General features: G+C 39.9%; 1 protein-coding gene across 1 annotated transcript in view; it reads left to right on the top strand.

Annotated features, from left to right (window-relative positions):
* Positions 1-128: 128 nt before the first annotated feature.
* Positions 129-20171, top strand: part of LOC131444797 (dual adapter for phosphotyrosine and 3-phosphotyrosine and 3-phosphoinositide-like) — an 81296-nt gene continuing 61253 nt past the window's right edge. Inside the window, exons 1-3 of the mRNA XM_058615454.1 lie at positions 129-303; positions 14196-14548; positions 16655-16849. Coding sequence (XP_058471437.1) covers positions 14262-14548; positions 16655-16849 — 482 coding nt within the window. The 5' untranslated portion in view covers positions 129-303; positions 14196-14261. The remainder of the gene's footprint in view (positions 304-14195; positions 14549-16654; positions 16850-20171) is intronic.

Genomic DNA, 20171 nt, shown 5'->3' with positions numbered 1-20171 from the left:
TGCAGAATGTACCGCAAATTTCGGCAATGCATACATTTTTAGCTAAAAATAATGCCCGCATATATCATCGCTGATACTGAAAAGAAAAGTGTAAAATATGCTAGTTTGTCAGTGAGATTCTGTTGGAAAATACTGTATCGCGAAGCAGAACGCATCACCGCTCTGCTGTTTCACATCCTGGTTTGTGCTACAGGCTGCTTGTTTGTGATCCTGTGATCTGCGCCGACGGCGACTGTGACCGACGCGATACACTGTTAGTGCTGTTGGTACTCTTCTACAAGCACAACTCGTGAAGTTTGCAGGGTAAGTAATAATGATAGTGACTGCTGTTACTACGTGTGAGGACCGGCGCATGCTATCTGTTTAAGTAAAACCGTAAAGGGGGGTGAGAAATTCATTCATTTCAGTAATGGTGAGAGACAACAACAACCCTTTCCTGTCTCATCTGACTCTACTGTAAACTGCTTACTACATTGTATTCTGTAATCTGATATCCTTATTTAACTCGTTCTCTCGTTTATCACGCAGGAGTGATTATGTACCAAGCTTACCGCAGACACAATGTGGTATCGTGTGTAGTTTACACCAAAGAGGGGACAATTGCCTTTGTTTCATATTGGACGTTTTTCATGTTCGTGTTATTAGTGCACACACAGACGTACACAATTCTTAGATGAGATTTGTTGTTTTCGCAATGCTATAATGACCATACAGTGTATTTAATTCTCAATAACTATTGCAACACATCCATAAAATGTTGACCCTAATTAATGTTACTGACTCTCTCTCTCTACGTATATATTTATACAAAACAGTATTAGAGCTACTTTGTTTACTGATGACAATTGCATCATTTTTATTGTGTAAATCCAACTTGTGTCGTATAGTAAGTAATATGACAGTAAATCAGTACTTTTTCAGCCTCCTTCTGTGAGACTTTACTGTTTAACTTTGGTGTACACATGAATGCAGGGTAAGGTGAAAAAATCAAACTTATTATTCACAAAGGAAAATGTATAAGGAGAGGTGGAAAGAGTACTAAAATATTCTACTCAAGTAAATGTACCACTATTTACTTAAGTACAAGTAAAAGTAGTCAGACCAGACCAGCTTTCTCCAGGAGCTGATATGAGAAGGACAGGGTAACTGTTTGCCCTCAGACCAGTGCCATGTTTTGTTTTCCCTGCCTCCTCTTTCAGATGCCGGACACTGAACAAGCCTGGATTTAGACAGGTATTACAGACTTAAAACATTTTTTTGAAAGAGCAAAAAAACATGAACAGACAAGGATACATATGGACAATGCTATGCAAACAAAAGAGTGATAGCGAAGCTTACATGTTTAAAGGAGAGATGGGGAAAATTCAAATGCCTGAAAATACACAACAAAAACTTTTTATTTTTATTTTCAATTATTTAATTAAATCTTTTAAAATAATGGTATCAGGCATGAGAATGGTGCTTTGGCGTGTCCTAGTGGTGACATGCAGTAACTTGCATATCATCACTGGGCTATAACCACAGCCAATGTGAAAAACTGACTTGCCGATTGCGTCTCCCCAAAAAAAAATTCACAAGCCACCACTGCCGAAAAGTACAAATCACAATGCAACTAAGAGAAATCACAACAACATTAGGCAAATCACAACGACATTAAGAGAAATCACAACGACATTAACTTCTGCAAAATTTTAGCCTGTATCCCCTCGGCGACCTTCTTGCCGGTAGTTCACATGGATTATATTATAAGAACTGGATAGAGCTCCCTCTGCCTTGAAGACAATTTTGTCATGGTGGCCACTCATGGTACTGCAACAAAAAATACTTATGGGCCCAAAAAGCAATTTTCCCATTGAGCACAATAGTAAAAGAGACGCCTGTAAAAGTGTCCACAGGACACCTCGAGACATGGACATAGGCTTTTATAGATCTTTATATTCTATATTTTTTAATTTATGGAGTATCATATTTGTAAAACCTTCCTAAAGGCCATACAAATCTTATTTCCCACAGTAACGTCACAGCTGTGTACGAGCACACCAAAGCCCGGTGATGTGGCATCTTGTGAACGGCGCTACTGTCAGAGAATGGTACGATATGAAAACTTCATGAGTAATGTGAATAAATTAAGGCCATGAGGGGGTTTTCGTAGGGCTGGGCGATATCTCGATATTTTAAAATACATCAAAATTATAAATTCTCTGGTGCGTTGCTATCTCTATGGAACCAGGAGGAAACTGTTCTCATACACATGTGCTTGCCTCCTGAGCAGTGCTCAGTTTAGCAGATACTCTACCTTGTGGCCAAAAAGAGAAAGGCACACTCTGTATGTGCTACTTCTGATCACAGAAACTGGAGCCCTGATACTATTTTGTGAGCTACACAGAACAATAGGGATGTCCCGACTTTTTCAGTTCCGATACCGATATTGCAGCCTCGAGTATAGGCCCCGTTCACACGAGGACGCTTGCGGGTAAAAACGACAAAATATTTTATCAGAAGTGCCTTTCGTTTAGACAGTGACGGCGTTTTTGGGGCTTAAAAACGCAACAATCTGAAACCACCCTCCAGAGTGGAAAACTTGAATACGCTCCGCCGTAGCGTCTCCGTCTACACTGCCAAGACACAAAACTCTGCTCAGATCTGCTCACGTCGCGTACGCATTTACGTCACATACATGCACCAGTACAGGGAAATAAACAAACATGTCCGATTATTTCCATGGGACGGACCTTCAAGCTGCTCTGTCAGCTCTAATAAGGAGTCTTTCCACGAAATGCAAAGGACATGTACAGATAATATTACTGAACAGAGAAGGATCTGTAATCTGTTTTGCTTTTCGCGGAGAGGAAGGAAGAGTCTGCATGCGCTCATACATGGTGGTGTTGTGTGATAGTGTATCACAGCACCACCTAGCCGCCTGGCATGCATACCCAATCGAATTCCACACACCTTTGCGTCACCGTATGCACGCAGATTTCCTCCAGAAAACGCTTGTCTGAACACGGAATAAAAAGTGGAGACACGAAGCCACTTTTGCGTCTTCTGTTCAGACCGTCACCTTGTAAACGTAGCCTAAGATATAGGTCAGTAATTAGCTAAAATATCTGGGTCAAGGGTCGCTTTTTTGAGAAGGGGTTTAATAACTGCTATTTTAAATGTTTGGGTCACATATCCAGTTAATAAGGATTGATTAATTTGAGTTAATATAGAGCTGTTAAAGGAAACACATCTTTAAACAGTTTGGTGGGGATAGGATCTAACTGACAGGTTGATGGTTTGGATGATGAAACTAATGATGTTCACTCAGGGAGATCTATAGGGGAGAAACTGTCTAACTGTGCACTTGGTGCTTCTAAAGCTCTTGTGCTAAAAGATGAGTCAGTCCCAATATGAGGGAGGAGATGATCAATTTTGTTGATGTTTTGAATTGATGTTATTTTATTCACAAAAAAGTTCATAAAGTCATCACTGCTCAGTGTTAAAGGAATAGATGGTTCAGTGGAGCTGTGGCTCTGTGTCAGCCTGGCTACAGTGCTGAAAAGTAACCTATGATTATTCTTATTTTCTTCAATTAAAGAAGAATAATAGGCAACTCTAGCTTTGTGTCGGGCTTTTTTGTAAGCTACAAAACCATCTTTCCAGGCTATATAAAATTCCTCTAGGTTACTGGAACGCCATTTTCTTTCTAATCTACGTAACTGTTTAAGAGCGCGAGTATTGGAGTATTGGTGCTCGTCTCATCTGATTCACCACTTTCTTTTTCAGAGGGGCAACGCAATCTAATGTAGTACGCAGTGAGGCTGTACTATCAACAAGGTTATCTATGAGGGTGGGAGTAAAATCACGAAAGGTACCTTCAGATGTACTGACATGGCACAGAGTTAAATAAAGGTTGCACTGTCTCTTTGAATGTATTAATATTATTATCAGACAGGTACTGGCTGTAGCTGTATTTCTTATTTATGTTATTGTAGTTCATTATTGTACAAATAAATGTGAGTAAATAATGATCAGTAAGGAGAGGGTTTTGAGGAACTATGTTTAAGTTATCAATAACAGACTGTTTGTTTATTTTTGAAAGGGTTTGGAAGATATGCTATAATGCTATAAAGTATAGAGATATATATCAAGTATCGCCATTCAGCTTAAAGGAGACATATTATACCCTATTTCCCCAAGTTAAAATAGTTCCCTGGTGTCCTAATGAACATGTCTGTGACATGCTTTGGTCAAAATACCATAAGGATGAAGCACCATAGCAGTTCAATAACCAGTTCAGAACACTCGGTTTTGTGCATGGTCCCTTTATATGCAAATGAGAACCCAGGCAAACACACACCCACTTCTTCCAGGGGGTTTCTGATTTGTCCTTTTTACTGCGCTCACTCGCTCTGCTCCTGTTCCCTCTGTTCCATTCCTCTCCCACTCCCTCCACTAGTTCTCTGACAATATCATCATGGCAGCGTGCGCGGAAAACAGAGAGGCTTGTCAGGCTTCCTTCTTATGAACGATAGGTGATGAGTTGATGATGCAGGAAAAGACCCCACTGACACAGGACTTGTACCGAACAAAGGGATTTTATTTAGTTACAAGTGAGGCGTCAGAACCAAGCCCTGCAGCAGCTCAGGAGAATGTGTTCTTGCTGAATCTCCGAACAATTCTGCCTCAGAAAAGCAAAACTAACCTTATATAGATTTTCTAGCATTCTTATTTGCAGGCATCACACGTTTCGACCCCCGCCTTTCTCCTGTTTCCATAATGCAACATACCTGAAGAACAAGTCGGTCCGGATATACTGTACCATACTGTCCCATGATCTTTAAATTGGACAATATCACCATTTAGTCAAACAAGAGACATCTATATTTCCTAACTAACCATATCCAAAACAGACCCTCACGCTTCCTGTCCTATACAGGATGCCTATTGTAAAACATATGGTCTGACTTGTCATGTGTCCCAGAGACCTATTGTCTCATGTTTACTTATTAATGTCAATCTTCAATACATTTTAGGATTTAAACATTAGCTGTGTTAATGTGGTCTTCTTAGTTCATATACTTCAATTTCTCTTGACAAACATGTAAACATATCAAAACAACTCCAAACATGTCAACCACATTGCAGTGTCTGTGTCCATCTTTAGATTACTCCTCTGAATTTCCTGTTAAGTTTGAGCAGCAGTTGGTTTTCAAAATTAATAGAGGTACAATAGTCAACATCATATTCCAATTAAAAATTATAGTTTGGGCAACCTGGGGTAGTGCTGAAAGCTGAGAGCTACTACACTTACTAGATAAATACTGTCACTTTAACATAAACTTGTAATATTGAAGACTGCATATTATTATATCATTACCAAAGAAAAGTAACTAAAATCAGTCTAAAAAGATGCTAGATATCCCCAGAACAGGTCCTGTCTTTAGAGATTTCACACTTTCTTGTCTGTAATTCTGTGTGTGCTGTGCTCAAACAGCGTTTCTTTCTCTCTCTCTCGCTCTCTCCCTCTCTGTGTCTGGCTCTCCGCACACAGTAAATACAGTTTAGATGGATCTCACTTGTTTTTGATAGCATGAGGAAGGCTAATATAGCACTAGCATAATAACTTGCTAGCTTGTTACCAGAGCCAAAAACATTGCAGCAATGCAATGCAAGTTTATGCATAAATGTATTTTTCCTATTTTGAGCAAGGCTCCTATACATGTTAACTGTAAAAAAGAACTAAAAATGCAACTTACCACTACATGGTGCGTAGGTTTGATTTGGAGGTTTTATAAGCAGCCAGTTTGGTCGCTCTGGGAAAACACAGTTTTCAATGCATAATGAAATGGCCTTCTTGCACTTGAAATGGTCACTTGAAGAGTAACTAAACCCCTAAACCACTTTTTTTCAGGTTAAAACTAGTGTATATGGTTATATAGTAATATTATTCACTGATCCAGGTCCAATTCTTGGTAGTTTTGTGTAAAGTATTTGAATTACATATTTTGTGTTAAAAATGGGTGTATGTACTGCCTTCTGTCTAAACACTTCCCATTACATGAATTTTCGTATTAGCTGGCTCTTCCTATGTTGTCGTCATTCACCATCCTCCTCCTCCTGCCATCTCTGATTGCCTTGCTTCTTTCTGTGTTTTGGTTTCGGGTTTCGGTCAAGTGCTTCCTGATTTTTGGTTTCGGCCAACAATTTCAGTCTAAAGCAAGTGACACCCTCTGTCCTTAAACCCTCACATCCAGTGAGGAATATCCCCACAAAAATCCTTGTACAGGGAAGAGCCACAGAAGGATCTCTCTCCCAGGATGGACAGACGTGCAGTAATGTACAGCAACAAGTTCAGCAAATTACAGACAAACATTTTATTATTTAAGAGAGGAAAGAAGAAGAAGGAAAAAGGCCAGGGCCATTTCCCTAAATAACATTAAAACAATTATCATCATTGTCATATACGGCAGTATAATTGAGCAAAATGTTCTTGCCTGTTTGTTAGAAGGAATACAGTAATGCTACACAAGGAAGTTTTCCCAGCATGTCTCGCGTCATGTTACGGGCACAAGCAATTTCATTTTTTCTCACAATAATGTTCAGAGTGAAACATACAAGAGCCTCCTTCACAGTCATTACATGGTGTCAGAAGTGAACAAGTGAAGTAAGACGAGCCATAGCGAAGTTAAATCCCACAACGGCCTTCTCTTTTGATTAACCTGGCGAGTTGCCGGATTGGAAGCAGTGCATCTTGAGATTCAGGACCGCTACTAAACTCGACAAGGAGGATGGCACGGTGCAGGTGAACAGGCTGAATTACGCCATGGCAGTGAAGCAGAGAACGTCTTCAGGTCATTCATTTTTCCCCAAGATGGCCACAGAAACATTTTGACCAAATGGTTGGAAGGTTTGATGAACTGTGATTCACAAACAAGCTTGTTTCCATCAGCGTGTACAGAGACCAGGGGAGAAGGCTGAAATATTTATCCAAGTTCTAAATGAACACTCTGAACACTGTGACTTTGGAGCAAGCATAGAGGAAAATCTCCATGACCAGATTTTGGTGGGAATACTGGACAAAATTATCTCCCGCAAGCTGCAGCTGACAAAGGACCTGACGTTGGTCAGTCGGAAAGTTGGAGGAGGTTGCCTCACAAGTCAGCATGCAAGGTGAAGCTGTAGAGAGGATACAAGAGGTTACCGACACCAGAGGTTGCGCTAGACTTTTTCGTTGTCTGTCATTTTGACTGACAGGGTCATAAAAATCCCGTCATACTCTATTTTTACCGGTTACTTTAATTTTTTAAATGATAATAATGACATATTCAATTGCATTGTTCATATTGCAGTGAAATATGAACAGTTCACATGTGGCCTAAATGCACAGTCTCACACTTTCCTCCTGGTCCACATGGACTTGAATCGCGTGCCTGCTTGCGCGTAATCAAATGTCTCAAGTGGGACTGCTGCAGAGGCTATTGTCATGAGGTTTTGGACTTTTTCCTCGGACAGACAACTTCTCATGGCTGTTTTGATGTTGTTCTGGAGACTGAATCTGCGCTCTGCTGCCACACTGGAAACTGGAATTACAAGCGCCACTTCAGCCAAAGTTTTGAAACCAGGGAACATTTTTCCAAGTGAAGTGATCAGAAGTCAGCAAGACTCTCTGAACGAGGGGTTTCCTGATCCTGCAAGCGGTAGGAAATCCCGCAGCATGCGCTCCTTCTGTATCAGTGGATCAGCTGCACCGGTCTGTGGTCACAGACGCGCTCCAAAGCCTCCTGTCCATAGCTCTTTAACGTGCTGTCAGCACTACCCGGATAGCAAGATGCATTGAATACGGTGTCCAGGTCAGAAAATATGCTCAGATGCTCCGATGGGAATCTTAATTTGTCGCAGAAAATGTTTCCGCCTAACCTCCTTGCTGCTGCTTCCTCACTCCGCCGAGGCCAAGGGCTGAGTTTGTCCTTCATCTTCATCTGCATCTATCCCTCTTTTTTCACCTCTTTTATCAACAATATTATTGGGCTTTTTAAAGAAACTTCTGACACTCAACTGCCGTGACATTTTTCTTCTTTTCTACTTTTCTTCTTCTACAAGAGCCAATTACTGTAATATGCTCTTCGCCACCAAGTGGTCAGGGGTGTGAATTGCAATCTGTCAAAATGACGGATGGCCCTCAGATTTTTCTGTCACCGTTTTAAAAAAAAAAACAGTCAATGACAGAAAATATTCGGTTAATGCGACCCCTGCCCGACACTGGGGTAAACCAATGGAGGGACACAGTCGTCAATGTGGTAAATGTGGCAAAGTGAAGCATAACAACGATGAAAGCAAATGCATGCTTTTATCACCACACGTCTCGACTACTGTAATGCGCTCTACGTTGGTGTTAGCCAAGCCTCTCTGTCCCGCCTGCAGCTGGTTCAGAATGCAGCAGCTCGTCTTTTAACTGGTACTCGTAAACATGAGCACATCTCTCCTGTTCTAGCTTCACTTCACTGGCTTCCTGTGCATTTTAGGATTGATTTTAAGATTTTATTATTAACATAGAAATCATTGCACGGGCAATCTCCACAGTATCTCATAGGCCTTTTAAAACCACTTAATTTATCCAGGACACTCAGATCGTCTAACCAGCTGCTTCTGGCTGTCCCGAGGTCTAGACTGATTCTTAGGGGGGACAGAGCCTTTTTAGTTGCAGCTCCAAAGCTCTGGAACGCTCTGCCACCACATGTTCGGCTGTCCCCCACACTGCCTGTTTTTAAATCAAACCTCAAAACGCACTTTTACTCCTTGGCTTTTGGCTCGGCATGAGAACGGCATTGCCTATTTTAATCCATCTTTTCTTTCCTTTCCCACTGGTCTTAATGCTTTTATTTTTATTTTAATGCTTCTGTTGGTTTTAAGTCTAACTGTACAGCACTTTGGTCAAACGGTGTTGTTTTTAAGTGTGCTTTATAAATAAATTTGGATTGGATTCGATTGGACAAACGGGGGTTGAGAGAGCCAGTGCTTGGATTCATACCTTCATTACTGTTCAATTGGGTTACCTTATGATCATTTTTTTTTTTAAATTAAGGGCATATATTGATTGTCTTTTCCCTGTTTTCAGGATGGTGCCCCGATCTAAAATTAATTAATATTTCATTAATTTTTCAAAAACTTTTATTTTTTTAATTATTACTATTATTTTTTTTCTATTATTTTTTTATTGTTATAAATCAAATTGTTGCCACTATTGCTGATCCCCAACACAAGCTATTTGGAGCCACTGTCTTTTCATCACTGGATGCTTCCAGCGGCTTATACCAGATACCCCTACATCCAGACAGCTGTAAACTCACCCCTTTTTTCCACTTCAAGCGGTTTCCATTTGGTATTACTAGTGTGCCAGAGATCTTCCAGAGAAAGATGATGGAAACTCTACATGGGCTGGTTGTTTAGGTCTTTATGGATGACATTTATAACATATATTAAGAACATTCTTGCTCAGGCTTCTGGCTCACTTGTGCGTGAGCGAGCATTCACAGCACCCCTGTCAGATGGTAGAGGCCCTGCATATCTACAACTACACTGTAAAAGAAAAATGAATACCAGTAGATAATTAAACATATAGATAGGCTCATGAATTATGTTTTCAAAATGCTTCATCACGCCTTACCTTGTTTTAAACTTATATAACTTATTTTTGTTTATTTTTTAAATAATCCTGTCTCTATTCCCTTTAACACCAGGGTCTTTGTAACTATTCTTCAAAAGAAAACAGTACAAGTAAATGACTCAAAAAGTTAACATTGAATAGTAGTGGTGCAACTAACAATTATTTTCATAATCCATTAATCTGTCGATTATTTTCTCGATTAATCGTTTGGTCCATAAAATGTCTGAAAACATCAAAAAATGTTGATCGCTGTTCGTCAAACCTGGAAATGACAATGTTCTCAAATGTCTTGTTTTGTCCCACAAACCAAAATTATTAACTTTTAATGATTTCTTTGTTATCCAGAGCAAAGAAATGAAGAAAATATTCACAGTTAAGAAGCTCAAACAATCGGAAATCTTGTTTTAAGCATGAAGAAAGCTTCAAATCAATCGATTATCAAAATAGTTGTCGATTCATTTGGTAATCAATTAATAATCGATCCATTGTTTCAGCTCTACGGAATAGTGATCTAGTGATCATTGCTCAAGAAATCTCAGTTAAACAATGGCAGATTCTTTTTGAGGGTATGTTGAGCACTCTCTCTGTAATCCCCTTGGCTTTCACAAGTTTTCCTTGTTTTTGGAATGACGGCTCCTCTCGTCTTTCTGGCTCCTGGCTAAAAAATACATGTACGCTTTGTTGTGGTACTCTTTCAAATGTTTTGTTAAGTTTATCGTGTTTTAAGTCACGACTGAGGTTCCGCCTCGCTATGCCCAAACAAAGCTTTAGCAAGCGCGTGGGCATGTGAGAAGTTTGATAGATATCTAAGTGGATTAGAACAGTTTATGCTGGTAACTGACCATAAGCCACTAGTGCCACTCATCAACAGTCACAGCCTCGATAATGTCCCCTGTGATGTCAGCGTTCTCTCATGAGACTCATGAGATTAAGCAGAGTATGTTCCAGGAAAAGCACTGATTGTTGCAGAGTGTGATGTGTGTTGAAGTGTGATGGAGCAGGTCCCCGCTTCAGGTAGAATGATGACCAAAACAAAGATGGCCACAGGACTACAGTCAGTCATAACACTTGTAAAAAGAGGTTGGCCTGACCTCACAAACAAAGTGTCCCTAGATGCAAGAGCATATGCTCAGGTGAGATCAGCATTGTCTGAACATGAAGGTCTCCTGTTTGGAGGGAACAGAATAGTAATGCCAAGTTCACTGAGAGATGAGATCCTCCAGAAATTACATGATGGACACCAGGGCCTGACGAAGTGTAGAGAGAGAGCATGCTCATCATTGTCCTGGCCTGGACTTTCAGCTTAATTGTGTCATCATGTCCGGTGTGCTGTAGAACAAGGAAAAGGAATCTCTCATAACCACACCACTCTGCTCTACCACTGGCTACAGCCCAGCTGAACTGTCAATGGGGTGGGAAATCAGGACCACAGTCCCCACTGTGGAAAGTAACCTTGACCCGAAATGGCCCAACATGTCAGCAGTGAAAGAAAAGGACAGGAAGCAAAAGGCAAAACAGGAGCTAGACCCTTACTGGCCTTAAAGCAAGGAGATATTGTGCTCATGAAAATTCACGAACATTCATGATCTCTGCCAGGTCTCAGGCGAGGGCACTACACCCAGATCATTTGTCATCAGGATGCAGCAAAGGAGCAGTGCTTCGGCAGAAACCGTGGTCTTGTCCAGCCGGAAATTGTCCCTCAGCCTGCTGCATCTGCACCCAATACAACCCCCCAGATGGAATCCCAGTCTGACTCACCCATTGAGACTGTTCCTGTCAGTCAGAACCAAGCTGCACTCTCAAACCATCCGCCTGGCCAGTTTGTGACAGGTGCGTACAGGTGTGCAGACCTGTTGACACACTTGACCTGTAAACAAACTCATGGTCTTTGGGAGGAGAGAGACTGAAAAGACAAATCAGGGAAAAAACAAGAATAACTATCATGGATGTCAATTGTGTTGTAAATGTGTTCATTTTGCATATAAATAATATGCTCATTATGTAAATGTTCAAGATATGTTGAGGAGCATGAGGAGTAACATTAGAGTAACTTGTTAAGGTTTGAAATGGATCCTATGTGTCAATGGACACAGATATATTGGCTTACAATAGAGTTGGTTATTTTCCTTTATTACGTTGTAAGTTATTGATTATTGTTAGCAGTAATAGTAATAGTAATGGTAATGTTATAGTTGTGTTATTTAAGCTGTGGTGTTGAAACACTGGAATCAGGGATACCTGTGAAATAAGAGTAAAGAGAGGAAGAGGAACTAGTGGGAGGGAGAGAAAATAAAGTTATTGTCATGATAAAGTGAGTTCTGAGAAGAGGAGGAAGTAGAAACAGTACCTGACAGTTTCACTCGCTGGGCATCACTACTTGATGTTTCCTCGTGGTGTCGCTGCTCAAATGATTGAGGGAAACTTGGGTGGAAATTACCTGGCTGAAGAAGGGAGAGTATACAGCAGGATATTGGCAAAGAAAGCTATACGTTAAAAGATGCCCCATCCACGTTCAATACACAGATTTTATGTACTTTTTCTCTATGTTGTGACTAAATAGAGAAACCCTGCACTTTTAACTTTTCACGGACGTTTTGTTTTCTTCAGTCAGATAAATGATATATCGCTCTATGATTGTCTTGCAATATAGAGATTTGTACAGAATTATTGTATCGTGATATAATTGATATCGTGGACCATGTACAGTATCGTGCATCGTATCTTGTACTAATGTACTAAAGGTACAGAAAATCTAAAAATGTATTTAAATGTAAGGTAAACTCTACAGTATGTCAAAGGGCAGATAAAGTTATAAGTAAACACTAGGGGAAAAATACACTAGGAAATATGCTGGATTGCTACATAAATATTAGACAATCTGACTGAGAACAAAGGGAAAGGGTGAGTGTGTATGTACTGTATATATACAAAGGTAAAGAAGTGAAGACGTATACATAGTTGAAAGGGAGAGCACATTAGGGTGGGGAGCAGTGAAGCATGACAAGAGGTGCAAATCAAAAATGCAGAATGCAGTTTGTTCAAGGTTAGGATGTTTGTTTGTGATCATTTTTGTGTGAGTTAGAGTGGCCAAGTTATTGAGGGTTTTTTCTTGCACAAGCAAACGGTCACTTTTTTTTTTTACATTAAGACACATAATAATTAACATACAAACTGCCAAGACAGGGCAATTACAATAAAACATTTATTTTATTTTATACAATGAACTAATACAGTGAATGTTATGGCACAAGTTTGACAAGTCAGAGGCTCTGAAAGCCAGGTTGAAAGGAAGTGTGCTATATAAGATTGGCTTGTAAACCATCCGGGCAGCTGGTAACTGTTCACTGTGGCTTTTGTAAAATTGTTTCTGGATTTGTAAAACTGTTTCATATTTTGTTATTAGATCGTTTATTCTCATCCAAACTGTTAGTTTATCATTGTGACATAATATGAATCCTAATTTTCCACACTGTACATCTAATACCTTCGAATCATTTGTGCCCGAAGAGTTAATTTCTTTTCTAGAGTTACTCTAATGCTGCAGACACACAAGAAGCGTTTTTCGATCAACAGTTTTACATACAAAGTCAATGCACAGACGCGAGTAACGTGGTGCAACACGTGGTGTTTTCGAGTCATTCCCTTGAGTTGCGAAAATTTCAACTTTGGCGAAAACTTTGATTCATACATGACATGAAAACTAATGAGCATTGAGGCAGACTCCCTGTGGAGTAAAACTGTATCCTCTCTGTATGTTCTTACCCAGGTTTTGTTGACACTAGAAGTTTTATCTACAGAGTGCTATATCCACAAATTCATGGACACGACTGTGTGCTCACAGGGTTTTATACAAACGTACACTTCATATCAAACTGGGGCGTCTCAGTATTATGACGTCACACTCATGCGACATTACTACCTTACGGCGTACAGCCGTATGGTACACGAACATTTAATACAAGAAAAAGCAATGAATTAAGCCAGCGAGGAAGTCTGTCTACCTGGTAGATGCGATTCTTGGGTGCAACTGCACAGGTACATTAGGCAGGATATTTTGGTTCAATTATACTATAATAACCTTTCAGGATAATGTCAATCAAGTGATCTGAGAGAGAACAACACTTGCGCACCTCCAATGGACCCTGTTTACAGTTCAGATAGATGGGGGGGGTCTTCTCTGAGCTGGTCTTAGGGCTGGGCAATAAGTTTATATATCATATCATATAATATAATCTTCACTATCAATGCAACAAAGTTTCAGCATTGCTATGTTTATGCAACAACACATGAGTGCTGTTTTTGCCTCAGGATGTTTGTTGTTTTCTTTCCATAAGGAAGTTTAAAATAACCTGGTTTCTTTCACTTTTGAGCAAAACTGAAATCTATCATGCTAATTATTGAAATCAACTGATTTTAAACTTTTTTTTATAATGATAACATTTTTGGTCATAATGCTAAATCTAATCCAATCTAAGAATGCTGAATATCCAAAAAATCACATCCATTTGCAGAACAAAAACCAGTGTTTGTCGTCTTTTCTCTGCAGGACATTTTGAAAATCCATTGTGGAGAAACGAGGAGACCCAGTCACTCTCACAGCTCACCTACATAGATGGAGCGGCTCCACTGGGTATGGCATCGCTGTCAGACACTGATGGGACGTGAATCAGGGCAAGGCTGGTACTCTTCGACAGATGGCCTACCCAACAAGAACTCACTTGATACCCAGTGCTCTCCACATAGAGTCAGTGGGAAGCGGAGAACAGTATTTGCTCACCAAGGGCCCCACCAACATGAGTATGAAGCAGTGTCCAAAAACTACAAGGGCAATGCCATCCGCACTACCAAATACAGACTTTTGACTTTCATCCCCATGAACCTTTTCCAGCAGTTCCGCAGGTCAGTTTATTAATTTATTACAAGTAGCTCAAAGTAATCAATGGAATAAATTCTGAGCTTTTGTTTATCATCTCTACATTGTTTATGACCCTTCATTCAGCTTGTTCTAGAGACTGGAAATAGTTTGCACCACTAAAACTAGAGTTCAAATTTTGGTTATTTAAATATCTATGTAGTTTATTTCCTATCAATATTCAAGAGCGTTGTATTTCAGTTTGAGAACAGGATTTATTGATTTTGTGATGCTTTCCCTCAAACTGTCTGTTCGTGCTCAAATTTATATTTATACAATAATAAATCATAGATATTATAAATAAGAAAAAATAAAAAACAAAAGTAAAAGCAAAGTCATTTGGACATTCAACTGAGAACTATAAATAATAATACTAATAATAATACTAATAATAATAATAATACATTTTATTTAAAAGCGCCTTTCTGTCACTCAAGGTCACTTTACAGTAAAATACACATACACTATACAGTTAAAACAGATCTATGCAGCTATTCTGGTAGAAACAGACAGTACAATTACAAACTAAAAGCCAGTTTAAAAAGTGGGTTTTGAGTGATGATTTGAACTGAGGGAGATTGGTGATGTTACGGATGTCAGGTGGGAGAGAGTTCCAGAGTTTGGGAGCAGGGCCTTCAGCCGCTCTGCTCCCAAACTAAGGTACTAAGACGGAAGGAGGGAACAGTGAGGTGGATGGAGGAGGAGGATCTGAGGGAGTGGGAGGAGGTGGTGATGTGGAGGAGGACAGACAGGTATGGAGGTGCAAGATTATGGATGGACTTGAAAGTGTATTGGAGGATTTTATACTGAATTCTGAGTTGATGGGGAGCCAGTGGAGTTGTTTAAGGACCGGGGTGATGTGGTGAAATGAGGGGGTTCGTGTTATAATGCCAGCGGCTGAGTTTTGGACCAGTAGACGTTTATGGAGGGTTTTTTGAGGAAGGCCAAAGAGGAGGGAGTTGCATTAGTCGAGACGGGAGGTGACGAGGCTGTGAACTAGAATAGAAGCAGAGTGGGGGGAGAGGGAAGGGCGGAGACAATTTATATTTCGGGGATGGAAATAAGCAGACCGGGTCCGTCTGGACAGAAGCCTTTATGTCTTGAGAAGCCTCGGTGTGCTCTTTCCGTAGATTTGCACTCTGTGAGCAATGCTGACAGGTTGCTGTCCACCTGTGTGTCGGCCATGTTGCACGCAGCATCAGCATCGTTCAATTTCAGTTCATTGAAGCACTTTAAGCACAAGCACCTTTATTTGGAAATGTTTTATTTCAGCTCAGTGAAGCACTATTTTTCTTTATATATGTATTTGTGCTTCAAATAAAGACAAGCATTTCTCTACTCTCTCGCTCACCTTATTCTTGTTTAAAAATCATTCACATTATATGAAAGTTATGGAGAGTGATAAAAAGGTGACCTTATGGTGTTAAAGGAGAAGCAATGAAAATTTGGGTGCACCTAAAAAAAAAAGTTAGGCGCACCAGTGCAACCAATGCAAAAAGTTAGTCTGGAGCCTTGTAGCATGTTGGTGAGCCTAGCATTTTCAAATGACCCACAAGAAATGTTTTCTGGGGGTTCACTGATGTTGTTGGATATTGATACCAGTTATTACTAGTTAATGAGACAACTGTAATTTGGAAGCAATATGCATTTACAGTAAACATGTACATTTAAAAATGTTGAATTTTACAAACTCCAACACAAAACTTTGTTCAGATCCCTTTAATGTTTATTAATACTTCAATTTCTCACATGAAATTTTAATTTAAAGAAGGAACAAATAAAATGATACATAAACTGGAACTGCCTGTGCAGTTCTCTTTTCTCTTTTCATTTATATGGACATTTGGTAACACATTCTAATAAACAATTAGAGACCAGTCACATTAGCACATTTTATAATTAATAAATAATATCGGTGATCGCCAATACCAATAATCAGCTAAATAAGTGGCCATCACGATAATAGGTCAACCCCTAACAATTTCCTCACTCATGATTATCTCAGGAATGGAAATGAGTATGATCAGCTAATAGTTATATTGTCCCATCGCTATTGTACATGCTAATGTGTTACACTGGTCTTTACTTCACAGAGCTGCCAACCTGTACTTCCTGTTCCTGGCACTGTTGAACTGGGTGCCAGTTGTAGAAGCCTTTCAGAAGGAAATCACCATGATTCCTTTGCTGGTGGTTCTGACTGTGATTGCCATCAAAGACGCGCTTGAAGACTACAGGCGCTATTTGTATGACAAAAAGGTCAACAACAATGATGTGCGAGTGTTCTGTGGGTGAGTGAATCTCTAACTTATGCTGTTAATGAACTTCCTGTGTGCCCTCAGCATACAAAAAAACACATAACTCATAATTGTGAACCAGCGGCAGTTGCTGCTGTGTGAAACAGCGGAAGAAGATTTCAGTTCCAGTTATTAATAAATAATTCTTAATAAATCTTTGAACTGCGCGGCGCGGTCTTCTACCGCTTCCAGAATCGATCGTAGATCATTTTGTTGCCTCGTTGTGTCCCAGTGTTACATGGATCCCGGTGATGCCTGTGCCGGTGTCCAAATCCGATGTAACGCATCATGCTCTGTGGGCTCGGGTTCAGTGACCATTTTTAGTGCCGCTGTAACGCTTCATTGTGTGTGGTATGACATGAGACGTTCAGCTATGCTCCTTAGCTATGCACAGACATCTCCTCACCTGTGCACCTGTGATCGCTGCAGGGTGGTGCACAGGAGCACAGATCAGGGTTTGTTTTGGTTCTAATTGCGGCTGTACATTTGATGTGCTGGGAAATTGATGTGCTTCTGTGTTTTGGATATTTAAAAGCTGTGGGGAACCCATAATTAGATGTTGGGGTGCTTTGGAGATGGTCCTTTTGAAAATGTTGGCTTTGAAAGTTTGAAAAAAAAAAATCACATGACAGGAGGGCATGGAAAAGGTGCCCCTTGAAAGCGACTTGCGCTTTTTCGTATTCTGTCACACTGTAAATGCAACGTGCACATTGAAGACACGTGCGCGCATACATGCGTACATGCACACACGCACACTCAGATGCACACATGCCCACACACGTACTCACACACCCTTGCAAAATGTCTGCCTCAAAGCTTGTGTGGCAGAAATGTAGGGGTTTAAAAAAGCATTTTTTTCTCCATGTGCCATTATGGCAATAACCTCATCATGATGGATATCTGTCAGAGCACACATTTAAAGCCTCAAGCTTTAAATGATGTGAAAAAATGATAAGATTCATGTTCTTTACTTTATATTTGAGCAGGATCACAAATAGGGATTTAAATGGGTTTCAATGAGCACACTTTGCTGCATAGGTGTAATAGTAACAGAGACCAGGCGGACAACATTCATCTTGCATTTGTGACTCAATGATAGTAGCAGCTAGGGCTGGGCAATATTTTTTTAGCTGAATGGTGATACTCAATATATATTGATATTTTTTCTGTGACATAATTGGTGTTTTTCCCAAAGCAATATAACATATTAGATACATTTTATTCCAGAGGCAAACCCTTTAAAAAATAAACAAACAGTCTGTTATAACTTTAAGCCACATGCCAAATGTCAGAGGTCACTGAAATAAAAATGCTCCTTGAAACAACAAAACAAATATCTTCCTGCATGACAAAATATACAGTAATTAATACCAAAATACAATACTGTTACAATTTTAACACCTTTCCACTGACAACTGCACTGCAACTGCACTGCAACTGTTATTTCAAAAAGAAAAGAAACAACAACAAAAAGAGATGATGGAAATATGACTTCACTAGTCTAAGGACAAGAAATTATAACAGCATAAGCCACCCCCCTTTCCTATGTATTTTTCAAGTTATTTCATTTCAAATGTTCAGAGGTTATTATGTCCATTTTTTTATGTATTGTTCTGTGTAGCTCACAAAATAGTATTAGTGCTCCAGTTTCTGTGATGAGAAGTAGCACATACAGAGAGGTGTGCTTTCTCCTTTTGGCCACAAGGTGGGGTATCTGCTAAATCTGCTCAGGAGGGAAGCACATGTGTATGAGAACAGTTTCCTCCCAGTTCCATAGCGATAGCGCCGCGCCAGAGAAATTTATATTATAATTCTTTTTTTAAGCATGAGAAATACAATGTGTGACGGTAGTGCGTGACAAAAGACCAAAAAGCGTGACTTTCAGGCTCAATGCGAGACTTGAGAGCCCTGCAACAGGTTTTCGACATTCTTTACAGAAAACATTTTGCCGCTTGTCATCTGACACACACAAACCAAACCATCTCCAAATTATCGAGCCATTGTTCTTTCATTTTCTGACCAACTCTTCTTCTGCGGCACACTCCATATCCACGTTGTCACTGAGTGTAGGTGAGAGTGAAGGGGGAGGTGGAGCAAAAAGGGTGTGTGTGTGTGTGTGTATAGCGACGCAGGGAGAGGAGAAATACGTAGGTGCAAACTTGTGGCCCATGTATTGTCATTTTAACGCAAAAGGAACTATATCGATACAAGCGATATTGTCCCGTGTTATATCTCGTTTAGAAATATATCGATATATATTAAAATATCAAGATATCACCCAGCCCTAGTAACAGCAGGATAATATGAGCTTGTGTTGGTAGAGCAGAGAGATATACTAGATAATCCACGAATAGTCCTGAATCCTGTGTACAGAATGCCGATTGGCCAAGTAAATATTTGATGACTAAACATTGAGAAAATGCAGCATGTAGCTGTGAGCTGCTTATGAAGCAGTTCTCAGTGAAGTGTCATGAACACAGGAACAAGTCGGGGTCGTATTGAACACATTTTTACACCAATTTAACGATGTTGTTAAATTGTTGCTGTCATTTGGAGGAGATTAGAGAGAGACCTTGGTCTCATGTTTAAGATCTCCATGGCGATAACAATTCAAACTCTTCAGAGCCTGCTTCCACAGTGCAGGGTGCGATGTCCCTGTGTGTGTGTTTGTCACATCGGTGATACATTACAGATGTTCCAGTATGAAAGCTGACCCAACATTTTCAGGGAGAATTTTGAGAGAGAGATTTGTCTTTCTTTAACATTCATTATATAAAAAACCTTTATAATGAAGTAATAATAATAATAATAATAATGATAATAGATAGATAATAATAGATAAAATACTGAGCAAGCATATGATGTCCTCTTTAATGTATAGTGTAAAGATGGGAGTGGCGAGTGACCATACAATTCTCCACTCTGTTAACTCAGAGCTTATAGATGGATTATTGGGTGGAGGTGTGGCTTTTGTAATTATTTTCCTGATTAATATAGTAGTTGTGTGGGTCATAAATGTCAGAAAAGGGTGGAGAGAGAGAGATTAAGTTAGCATTTTGAGATAAGTAGATGAGTAAACCACATTAGAATATAGCAGAGATCTCGAGTTGGGCTTCCTATGGCCAAGTGAAAGGGAATTTCACTTGTATCCACAAGGTTGGAAGTTCAAATTCTGGGACAGAAGTGCCCCAGAACAAGGTGCCTGGCCAAAAAAAGTAGCCTGATGTGGACATAGCTGTCGCTATTGGGTTTATCCCTTACACATGCAGTGGAGAATTCTTTTTAGGCCCGTGCCCCGCATGGGGCCCCACACACA

The sequence above is a fragment of the Solea solea genome, chromosome 18, assembly GCF_958295425.1.
Source record: "Solea solea chromosome 18, fSolSol10.1, whole genome shotgun sequence".
NCBI lineage: Eukaryota > Metazoa > Chordata > Actinopteri > Pleuronectiformes > Soleidae > Solea > Solea solea.
Note: the sequence above shows the minus strand (reverse complement) of the source record. Positions and strands in the feature narration are given on the sequence as shown.